This window comes from Sceloporus occidentalis, unplaced genomic scaffold (genome assembly GCF_023333645.1).
Source record: "Sceloporus occidentalis isolate IW3139 unplaced genomic scaffold, rSceOcc1.0.p SCAF_110, whole genome shotgun sequence".
Classification (NCBI taxonomy): Eukaryota; Metazoa; Chordata; class Lepidosauria; order Squamata; family Phrynosomatidae; genus Sceloporus; species Sceloporus occidentalis.
Window position 1 is genome coordinate 1,705,064 of NW_028317090.1, and position 12,341 is coordinate 1,717,404.

The 12,341-nt window shown below is 38.3% G+C and overlaps 1 protein-coding gene across 3 annotated transcripts in view; it reads right to left on the reverse strand.

Annotated features, from left to right (window-relative positions):
• The window catches only part of LOC149283180 (catenin delta-2), a 355,798-nt gene that overhangs the window by 171,593 nt on the left and 171,864 nt on the right, over positions 1–12,341 (reverse strand). For 2 of the 3 annotated variants that reach the window (XM_089497914.1, XM_089497913.1), the window contains exon 3: positions 804–838. In XM_089497914.1, the coding sequence (XP_089354040.1) occupies positions 804–838 (35 nt within the window). Of the gene's footprint in view, positions 1–803; positions 839–12,341 lie in introns of those variants that run through there. The other variant, XM_089497915.1, reaches the window with a different exon arrangement.

A 12,341-nucleotide genomic window follows, 5' to 3' on the forward strand; every position in this document is an offset into this window, starting at 1 on the left:
ATACGTTTTGGAAACCAGTGGATAACTATACTACATTTCACAATATTTGTCAGTTCCCACTAAAACCAGAAGTAGCTATTTTAGGTTTCCTATCCGACAATAAAAGAAATCATTCAAATTATCACCCCAGTGGCTCCTAATTTAATTTTTGCAAAACTGGACAAGCCTGAGCCTTCCAAATATGAATGTTTTCCTTACAAAGTTGTTCTATTTGTTCCGGATGGAATGGCTCCAATCTTCTACAAACAAGGATAAATATACAAAAACAAATTTCAAATGCTGGCAAACATACATAAACTCACTGGGTGCCACACTCACGGCACAAATCAAAACACATTTCACTATACGATTTTTTTATTGAATTTTACACAAACGGGCAGAAAGCTTAAAGCTTTAGTCAATTAAAGACGCTGCAAGTTGCTGTTTTGAGGGGTGGTTTATGACGTTTGGTACAACTTGAGGATTCAAGGTTGGGGATAAATTGAGGAACTGCAGTCACTTGTTAGAGATAATGAAACCTCTAGGGGGATGAAACAGAGTGTTAATCTTAATTATTTAATTATAGTGTAAGTGCCCACGTCTGGGTATTACTTTCAACATCCTAATGAACCATGCAAATCAATTTTACTGTGTGGCTACGGGGGTAAGGTAAGGCATTTCCTTAAGAACTGTATGAATCTTCTATGTTATGGACATATATAAGATGCGATACATAATATTTTATATCTGGAACTTCCTTGAAACACAATATACAATAATAACCATGATAAAAATAACTTCATGTATAAAATGAAACAATTCACCTTGTGTTTGCCAGCGGAATTGTTCCTCTGTAGAACTAAAAAAGAAAAAAGAAATGAAATAAACATTTGCATTCTTTAAAGCCAAAGGTGCGTATTAACAATGAATATATTCAATATTAAGAAAGTCCTTGTTAAATATTTTACAAGACATCACTAAATGTTATAAGCATACACATTGATTTTTCAAGGACAAGGAACATCAATAACACATTATCAAGGTATTAACTATACATTACCACATTAACCATCACATGTATAATTTATAGTTATAGTGTAGAAGGAAAAAACCGTATAACACAATTTTAGATCCAAAATGTCAGTACGGTTTACAATTAAATAGTAAATACAGCATACAGGCAGAACTGTCCCACCTTTCTGTCATTTTATCATGTGGTCTTTTTGGTTACGTCATATGTTCTGTAAGTTAAATCACCTGTATACATGTATAGCAATATAAGTTTGTACAATTGTACCATCCATGTAGTATGTAATGTAAGGAAGTTTCAGTTCATGGAAGGGGGTATTTAGGTGGAACAGTCTTTCAGCAGAAGTGGTAAATTAATTAACACGGTATAGGTTTGCTGAACATAAGGCAAAGGTAAGTAAAACGTGGTTTTTACAGCGGGAAAAAATGTGCAGACTATATGTTCTTTTTTTTGTCTTCACATTCTATATTTTATTCGGCCATGTTAAGAGATGGCTAGAGGAATGGTGAATGGTTATTTATATAACTAAAGCATTTACAGTCGTTCTCATAGATACAAGTGTTTAAAGATGGCAAGCCTTAAAAACACAAATTAATGAATAATCAGATTTAGACACATCCATCCGTTTTATAGCTTTCTTTTGTAATAAGTCAAAAGCATCTCAGCTTTTATTAAGTTAGTTCCTCATTAGAGATGCCTCGCTAGTTTTGTACTAGAATAATCATGTAGTATTAACTTAGTCTAGGGGAATCCAACATTTTTACCTGGAATTGGTTTAACAGATATTTAGTGTGGTGCTACACCTAAAATTCCTTTGCTTATATTTTTGCTTGCAATATGATATAAAGATACAAATGATAACTATAACCTAAAACCTTGTACTATTTTATAAGCAACTGTATAACAAAAGTATGATTACATTCTACTATAAAAATAGATGTTCCCTAGCGTATTTAAAGTACCATTACGTTGAGTAAGAAGATGCTTAGAGGAAGTAAACCTGTATGTGTGGAGTATAATATTCTTCAGTTTGCTGGTATAGTAGTGGATACCTAGTTCAGATGCAATTAGATATTTTCAAACATTCTTCATTTTCTTTCTTCATAGGAAATATTTTCTTCCTATGAAATTATTTTTCCTCACATATACTGCTATTATATTTTCAAATCAATTAAATATACATTTAAATGTACTGTAGTCCTGTTTTTTCACGTCTATAGGACGTTCACACACAGTAGGATCCCTACCACTAAGGGAGTTAATCTCTTAATGGAGTGATTGTCCAAACTTACTATAAATATAAGTAAGGTTTTATCAATTGTTTTCTTAAGGGGGTAAAAAAAACCTTAACTGTCACTTTAAAATACGCTACAGAATGTGTTAGAGTTGTATAAATACATTTTATATAAATAAAATCAATATATGAGTGTACAAAATGAACTGGAAAAAAGAGTGTCATCATTTAATTGCAAGTGTCTTTCAAATGTCTTCTGTGTACTTAATATGTGTAAAGGAAGATAATATGAGGTAAACTGAAGTAATTCAAGGGCATTTGTACAGTTTTACTGAAATTGCTATGGTTTTCCTTGACTGCCAGCTGGCATATGTCCTAAAATGACATTACACATAAAAATAGAACAGAGAACAATGGTAAATACTCCCTTAAGAAATATACTGAGTTAAGCAAGTAATAATTGAGTTTACATTTTTTGGGACCATGTGCAAGCTATTTTCATGATAAAGAAAAAAAACAAGCAAATTAAACAACAACAATATAATTTTATATATCATTTTTTTTCCAAGTCAGTACTAAAGTCTGGTGTGTAGTAACGTATTTACTAATAATACTACCCCACTATATGTCCTATGTGACAAAAGATCTCTGATTAGCACGGGTTTCTGCTGAATTTTGTCAATAATAAGTGGATTTGTGAACAATGAAGGTTGATTGGGTGACAAGAAGCATTTTTTGTGAGTTACACAAAAGTGGAATTTCTAGAGAAAGCTCACTTTTTAGCCTACTGCTTTAGTAACTCAGATGTGAGCACACATGTCAGCAAAAATGTTTCCATGTACTTTATGATGTAAGCAAATCCTGGTGAAATGTATTTTTCTTAAGCGTGTTCATAATGCCCTACGTTAAAGGGAAACTATTTAAATTTTGCAAACTCATACCTAGGAACTATATGGGTTTGAGCCAAAGCGGCCATGTGAGCCCTGCTTTCCAGGGTCCTGCATATTTTCTTTAATATATTTTATAATATATTCAAGGGAGTTTATATATTAAGCTAATGCAGGGGTGTTGGACTGGCACCCCAGGAGATTTTCCGGTGGGCCGGCCCGTCCGTGGCTGCTTTGAACTTCACGTCCGGGCGACCGCTTTTAAAGCAGCCGTCGTGTGGCTGTAAGACCGCCTTTTAAGATGTGACGTTAAAGGGGGCGGACTCACAGAAGAGTTCCTCCTGACTGGGAGAGGATCATCACGTCGGAGGGCAGCAGGGAAAAAAAAACTACAAAAATGTAAGTATTACCAAAAAAATTATTAGGGGTCATAGAAAAGTGGACCCATATTCAAGGGGGGGATTCCCTTGGGACAAAATTAAATAATACAAAAGGGGGGTGGCTGGGTTGTGGCATTACAAAATCAATAGGGGGTGGCTGGGGGTAATACACATGGCAGTGGGGGCATCAATAGACAAGAGGTTGGTTGGGCATCACATTAGCCAATACAAAAAGGGTGGGGGCATGAATACACAAGGGAGGGGATTGGCTGGGGCATCACATAAATCAATGGGTATGGGGGCATAAATGCACAAAGGGGAACAATACACAAGGTTGTGAGGGGGACACATTAATCAATACTAAAGGGTGCCGGGCTGGGGCATCAATACACAACGGGGCAAAAATACAAAAAGGGCAGTTAATGACAAAGCTTCAGTGCGGCAGAGCCTGTCCTGGTGTGTGTGTGTCTGAGTGTCGGTGTGACAGAGCCTGTCCTGGTGTGTGTGTGTGTGTTTGGGTGTCAGTGTGGCAGAGCCTGTCCTGGTGTGTGTGGCTGTCAGTGTGGCAGAGCCTGTCCTGGTGTGTGTGTTTGGGGGTCGGTGTGGTAGAGCCTGTCCTGGTATGTGTGTGTTTGGGTGTAAGTGTGGCAGTGCCTATCCTGGTGTGTGTGTGTTTGGGTGTCAGTGTGGCAGAGCCTGTCATGGTGTGTGTGTTTGGTTGTCGGTGTGGCAGAGCCTGTCCTGGTGTGTGTGTGTGTTTGGGTGTCGGTGTGGCAGAGCCTGTCCTGGTATGTGTGTTTGGGGGTCAGTGTGGCAGAGCCTTTCTTGGTGTGTGTGTTTGAGGGTAAGGTGTGGCAGAGCCTGTCCTGGTGTGTGTTTGGGGGCTGGTGTAGCACTGCCTGCCCTAGTGTGTGTATTTGGTTGTCTGTTTCCTGGCACTTTACTTACTGCGGGAATAAATAGAACTATTTAATTTTTACTTATCTAGAGATTAAATGCCCTCCTGAATTTGTAGTCACTTCAGAGGATAAAACTTTCTTGGCCCAGAAAACAGTGAGAGGAAAAGTAAAGGTTTTGTGTTATTTACTCTGTTTCAATCTGCATATTTTATTAAAAAGGATTAATGGCACTAAATTGTGGCTTCAGGCGTCCTGTGTATGATGACTTTTTTGGTGTACTGATTACTCCCAGTCACATCACATAAGATTCTAACTTGTATTATCTACCGTGGACTGATGTCACCTTTATCCAGTATACACCGTTGCCGATAAGTTAAGATTCTGTCTATTTTATTTATATCTTGCCAAATTAACCCTGTATTAATGTGCATTATAAGACTAAAAGGCCATATTTTATCTGAGTGCAGCCCACGCACACATACATTTCTGATGAAGTGTCCCACTGCAGAAAAAACTTGGGACACCCCTGAGCTAATGCCACAAAGTAGTAGCATAAGAATGTATATATCCTAATTTATTTGCTCTTGTTCAATAGTGATTATTGATGAAGAATGATACCAAGTATGAGAAAATGTGTCCAGCTAGGAATGAGAACGTTAATATCAGAAAATTATATAGAGCAGTAAATATGAATAATTCAACCTGTGCATTGAACTAGACAGGTTACCTATCAATTATATCAGTCATAACCATTATTGATTTGTTTTTGACGTTGTTAAGGATAATTATTCAACACCAGATATATGGTCTTTGTAAATGAAACACAAGGAACAATATAATATTAAAATAAGTATAAGCAACAATAACATAATATTATAGTAAACCAGAGTAAATGAACTTCATAGCTGGTTGATTTCTTTAGTGTAGAGTTTTTTTGGAGAACCATATCATTTACAGGTTATCAAAGATGTGCTATCCTAAACAGAACATTGGCATAACAATGCATTTTGTGAATAGTTGTGACTCCATATATATATATTTTTTTGTTTCAGGCAATAATATTAATTCTGGTTTTATTTCACAGCCCATTGAACTGATTAAATTTTTCTCTTCCAAGTGGATGAGTAGTTTAGCTTTTTTTGACCCGCTGTATTGAAAGAAACAGATCAAGTGTTTGTCATGTTTTGTATTGATCCTTTATACCAATACAAAATTGTCCTTTCTTTGATCTGTCTTCCAGAAGAGTAATGGTCATTTAAAATAGGGGTTAATTTTTTTTTCTACAAATGGGAATGAACAAATGTATAGGATTTTTCTTTATTAATATGAAAACATATAGCAAGGCTCAAATACTCTTCAGGCTAACCTCTGTGTGTTCTTCTATAATATGATGTTGGAAGCAATCTGCAAACCAAACTCTAATAACAAGCAAATCTAAATGAATATTTTGTATTTATATCTCCCTGTAGCTGCACAGAGGGATATTCTGTTTTGCTTCTCATAAGCATTTTGAATAGCTGAAATATCCATTCCTAACATCCCTATGGCTTTTTTTGTAGAGAAATAATGGAGAGGAAACTTAACTCTAATAACAAGCACAAATGTATGCAGAAAACATAAAATGTTTGCTAACTAAATAAATCTGTAGTTTCGGCTCTACCTCACCAGCATACTAACAAACACATTTTAATAATATTTTGCATGTTTGTGTATTACCTTAAAAATATATTCATATAATTTATTAATACATTTCTTATTGCCTAATGTAAAACAAAAGTTTCATTCAACTGTATATCCAGCCATAAAACTCCGGGGCACTCTGAGACAGGTGAGCCATACCCAGGAACTCAACCGCATCAATTTCAAATGAGGACTTTTAATGATACCTGCCTTTTTAGTTATCCATTTAATTACCATTCTTATCCGTTTATCTTTACCTGACCAGTTGAGTAATTAGGTTTGATTAATATGTACTGTAGTGTATGAGAAGAGCCAGACAGATTTTTTATAGATGTCTATGTTCAGGTTCAAGAATGGACACTGACCACACCATAAGAATATTTGTGAGGTGTGGCTGGGATGGCGAGAAGGAGTTGGAACTGTAGGGTTGGGGCATTGGCAATACAGGTAGGCTCAATAATAAAGGCACTCCTACCAAGGTATATTTTCAATCATCCATTGCATTCATGGAGTTCTGTGGTGCAAACTAAGTAGCCAATTAGAAAATTAACTTAATATGAAACAGACTTTAAAACTACCTAAAAAGCCACAAGACCCAAAAATTTTTTTTTTGACGTATATTTGTTCAGTTATCAGTCTTATAACTAAGTGCAGTGCAAAGCTTTCATTGCTGTCACCCAGCTCAGTAATATATATTCATGATTTTATTTGTGTGCTTACATGGAAGGGCAAGTAAAATCTGACCCAAGGGGTAAGGCCAGACATGTGGCCTAGTAACATAGTGGCACCAACAATTTACTATATAGAGAGTAATCAATAAGAGAAATCTGATCGGTATTTGTTTAGAAAAAAAATAAAAATAAACACTTAAAACGGACCATCCCGTCAAACAAAATCATTACTCTTGAGTCATTTGAGATGCTGGGAGGCATGTGATAATCATGAGGCTTCTTGAAAATATAGAATATAGAGTACCATTTTGGACACATTCTGCTGCGCTCCCTGTTGATTTATATTTATTTCTAACATGTGGTCAAACTACAAGAGCTTCCTTATTTATAAAGCGATAATATCTGAACAAGACGGCTAAGCCTATAATGTGGTTTTGAAACTTAAAGGTCCTGTTGACTGCTGAGTAAATTTCAAAAAAGAAATCATCAATTCAAGAACTTAAAGAAAAAGAACTGAATGTCAACAGAATCTGCAATGCAGTGTCTGAAATGTGTGAAAATTATATGTCCCCCTCCAGCCTTTTACATCTGGAATGCTATACAACAGCTTAGCAGGTTTAAATATATACTCCAGTCATCATATGCACTTTAATGCACTCAGAATGGGTGTCACCTTATGTTTCATGGATGTTTCATGCATGGATACTCACCATAGCCAGCTCCAGCACCGGCTCATGAGAAATTTCAAGGATGATGCATGTGTAGAGTGATAATCAGAGAACTGGTGTGTAATGCAATATCTCAGCATTTCACTCACCCATGCAGAGACCAAAAGAGAGGTATAGATAAAAAATTTAAATAAAAAATAACTACAATCAAGGGATGTGGCTGAACATAAAGTGGGCTCTTTATGAGCAGTGACATATTTTGAATTTGTTTTAATGTAATAGCACTAATAATTATTACATTATATGTGTTTCTCTGTTCTCAAAAGAATACCCCATGTTATAAATAATTTGTGTAGGCCCACTAAACATGGAAAAGGGAAATTACAATTTAACAAACATATAGTAAAAATGTCAAACATGTTTAGGAAAAACCCCAGTCATGAAAGAGTTATTATGCATTCATTGTTGGTGAGCCTGCTTGGGGCCGTAGACTGTCCATTTAACGATAACTCCTTGCATTTATTGAATAGTTGAATAGCAGTCTTAATTAATTTACTCTGCTTTATTTCCAAAGAGGGCACTTTTCATTGAAATAAGAAATCAAACAGTACTTTGTCATGTTAAAAATGCTGTAGGCACCATTTGACACCTATACTGTGTGACAGTTCAATAATAAAACAAACAAAACATTGACACATCATAAATAAAGTGAACACCGCTAGTAGTAGGCATGACAAAGGGAAGATTTTGAAAAGTTATAGTTTACAGTGTCAGTAAAATTGAATTCTAGCACATCTTAAAGTTCATGTATTCTAGTTTAACCTCACAACAGCAAATGACAACTTCAGACAGCTGTGCTTAATAAGGCATGCTGTAATATTTCCTCTGTTTGTTACCTTTTGTTCTCAAATGGCATTCATAAATTATTTCTATATTGTGCATTGGTTAAACAAATCTGAACCGTTGGGTGCAGTGTATGCACAGACAGCATGGTTATTGTCAAAGAAAACACACTTTGATCCCTACAAGAATGCTGTTCTAGAATTCTGGTCAAGATAACAATATGAGGGGGTACATAAAATACAAGCAGCCGTGCTGTCCGTGATTGCGCCCACTGGTGCAATTGCCAGATTTATATATAAAGCTTGGGTCTTGAGTACATATGGGTCTTGGTGGAAAAAAAATACTGGAAACTAAAGTTTTACATTTCCATTTATATATAGCATGTTACCTCTGCAAAAACCCAAAATGTATGCAGGTTGGCACACATGTTTTTTGTATTATTCCATTTAATGGAAAAACTTGAGTTCCCATTAGTTTTACTCTGGCCTTCACTCAGTAGATCTACTAACTCTTCCATTTTCTCATCCTGGTACACCAGCTTTCCTGGTAAATTACCATGCTACTGTCCCAAAAGATCCTCCCAGATACAACTGTGAGCCTAGTTCTAAAAGGAAGATGCAAAGGGAGTTCCAAGTGTGGATGTCAATAGACCAAGCACTCTATACAGACACACTCAGTAAAATCAGTTGAGTGTGTGAGCAGCTATCCTCAGAAAATCTCTGTTCTAACTGCACAAAGAGAAGAGCGGTGAAGCAAATATACTTTATATCATTAGACCCAGAATGAGACAAGGCTGCTTAATAATAAGCAAATAAGCAAGGGGGCAACAGATCCATGTCATTGTAGAAACTAATCTCGGCATTAACTTGCCACTGGTTTTTATAATGATTTAATTGGACGTATTGGTCCAATTTACTCCGAATAAACACCGCCCAACTTTTTTCACAATTTAAACCATAGTATATACAAATAACCTTCATTTGGAAACCAAAAAGTTTAGAATCATGTTATACTAAATAGAGGCGGCATTCGAGGTGCGGCCCACGTAACTGGCGCCCAAGAGATTTCCCTGTGGGCCGGCAGACCATCATTCAAAGCCGCAACCCGGACGCAAAGTTTAAAGCAACCGTCGTGCGGCTGCGAAATTCAAAGCAGCTGTTGGCATCATGCGGCTGTAAGACCGCCTCCGCCCAGTGGCAGCAGTGGCTCAGCTCAGAGCCTGCCCTGGTGTGTTTGAGTGTCGATGTGACAGAGCCTGTCCTGGTGTGTGTGTTTGGGTGTCGGTGTGGCAGAGCCTGTCCTGGTGTGTGTGTTTGGGTGTCGTTGTGGCAGAGCCTGTCCTGGATTGTGTGTTTGGGTGTCAGTTTGGCAGAGCCTGTCCCGGTGTGTGTGTATTTGGTTGTCTGTTTTCTGGCACTTTACTTACTGCATGAATAAATAGAACAATGTCATATTTACTTATCCACAGATAAAATGCCCTCCTGAATTTGTAGTCACTTCAGAGGCCAAAACGTTCTTGGCCCAAAAATCAGTGAGAGGAAAAGTAAAGGTTTTGTGTTATTTACACTTTCAATCTGCATATTTTATTAAAAAGGATTAGTGCCATTAAATTGTGGTTTCAGGCATCCCGTGTACATGAGATTCTATCCTGTATTATCTGCCGAGCACTAATGCCATCTTTATCCAGTACACAAGGATGCCGAGGAGTTAAGATTCTGTCTATTTTATTTATTTCCATAAAATGGCCACCAAAATCCTCAACTCTTAATCCGGCCCTGCCTCCAGTGTGCCTCAGCCATCTTAAATCCAGCTTGTACCCACAGTGTGCTCCAGCCTTGTGCAGTTTTCTTTGGCTAAACTTGTTTTAAGTGGTTTGTGGACTGACTTTGTTTTACTGTTTAAGTAATTCAGCATTGATAGAATGACATAAAAAAGTTGATCAAAAAAACGTTTCCACTGCTTTTTTCATTATCGCCAAATTAACCCTGTATTAATATGCATTATAAAGCTAAAAGGCCATATTTTCTCTAAGTGAAAAATGAGTGCGGCCCACACACACATACATTTCTGATGAAGCGGCCCACTGCAGAAAACACTTGGACACCCCTGATATAGAGGGACATTCTGAGGGGGCTTGCAGAAACTTCACCAGGGCCCCAGGATTCTAGCAACCGCCTGACGATGTAAGTGTGGCCGGGCAGGGGCGTACCTAGAGTATTTGGCACCTGGGGTGGATCCCCCCCCACACACACACTTTAAAACTGCATAGCTTCTACCATTATATACCGGCGCAGACACTGAAGGCGGTACAGCATAACACTTACTGTTATCATTATATACTGAGGCAGACATTGACGGTGGTACAGCATAACACCTTTCACTATATACTGAGGCAGACATTGACGGTTGTACAGCATAACACCTACCACTATATACTGAGGCACACATTGACGGTGGTACAGCGTAATCCCTATCACTATACATTGAGCCAGACATTGACAATAGTGCAGCATAACTCCTATCACTATATACTAAGCCAAACATTGATGTGGTGTAGGCCTACCACTTCATTAGTAGTAGGGATGCACCGAAACAAATTCTGGACTGAAACCGAAAATGCAGCATTTACCTGGCCGAAACCGAATATGACCCCCCCCCACACCATAAAAAAAAATCTAACACTTTTATTTAAAGTAAGTAACACACCAAAATAGGACAAAACAATTAAATAACAATATTAATATATATATATATATATATATATATATATATATGATTGTTAACAGCAATCACATTCCTGTCATGCCCAGGCATTCGCAGATTCCAGGATGTACTCGCAGACTTGGCATGATAGGAGTATGATTGCCCTATCTACCCCTTCTCACTCCCTTTTGTCCTACCTACCCCGTCTCACTCCCTTCTCCCTATCTACCCCCTATCCCCCCGCCTCACTCCCTTCTCCCTATCTACCCCCTCCTAACGATCTACCCTCTGAATTTCACTTACCCTCTGAAGTTCACTTACCTTTCAGGAGTCCTGCGGTGGGGGTGCAAGGCCTCTGTCTCCCAGCTCTGCCACTGTATAGAACAGTATAGAGTGATGGGAGTTATGATGTGCTAGAGCATAATTATATAATGAAAAATACATTGGAAATGGTACAGCATAACACCCATCACTCTCACACACTTACAAATCCGCACATATACCAATCCACACACACACACCAATCCACACATGCACCAATCCACACATACACCAATCCACATATATACCAATCCACACATACTAATCCACACACATACCAATCCACACACATACCAATCCACACACATACCAATCCACACACACACCAATCCAGACATATACCAATCCACACATATACTAATCCACACATACCAATTCACACATACCAATCCACACATATACTAATCCACACATACCAATCCACACATACCAATCCACATACCAATCCACACACATACCAATCCACACATATACTAATCCACACATACCAATCCACACATACTAATCCACACATACCAATCCACACACATACCAATCCACTCTCACTCACTGAATGCTTTCCTACCTTTCCTCTTTTCTCCTTACAGCTTCTTTTCCTCCTCTTCTTCAGTTCTTCTGTCTTCTTCCGGTTCAGTGGGCGCGGCATCTGACAACAAATCCCGGCGCACAGCAGCTGTTGCCGCGCAGATCGCAAGGGAGCGATATCGGAGGTCTTTAACAGACCTCCGGCTCCCTTGACTGATTTTAAGCCGGGTTCAAGGGTTGAACCCGGCTTAAAATCACTCAAGGGAGCCGGAGGTCTGTTAAAGACCTCCGATACCGCTCCCTTGCGAGCCTGCTCCTCCAGCGGCGGACATTACTGTCCGTCTCTGGAGGGGTGCCGGGTGCCAGCAAGATGGCACCCCCCTGATGAGCGGCACCCGGTGCGGACCGCCCCCCCCCCCCCCGCTAGGTACGCTACTGTGGCCGGGGATATCTATCATACATGCATTTAGGTATTACAGATAGCAACATAGAAAGGTACCAGCTTTCATTTACATATAGGG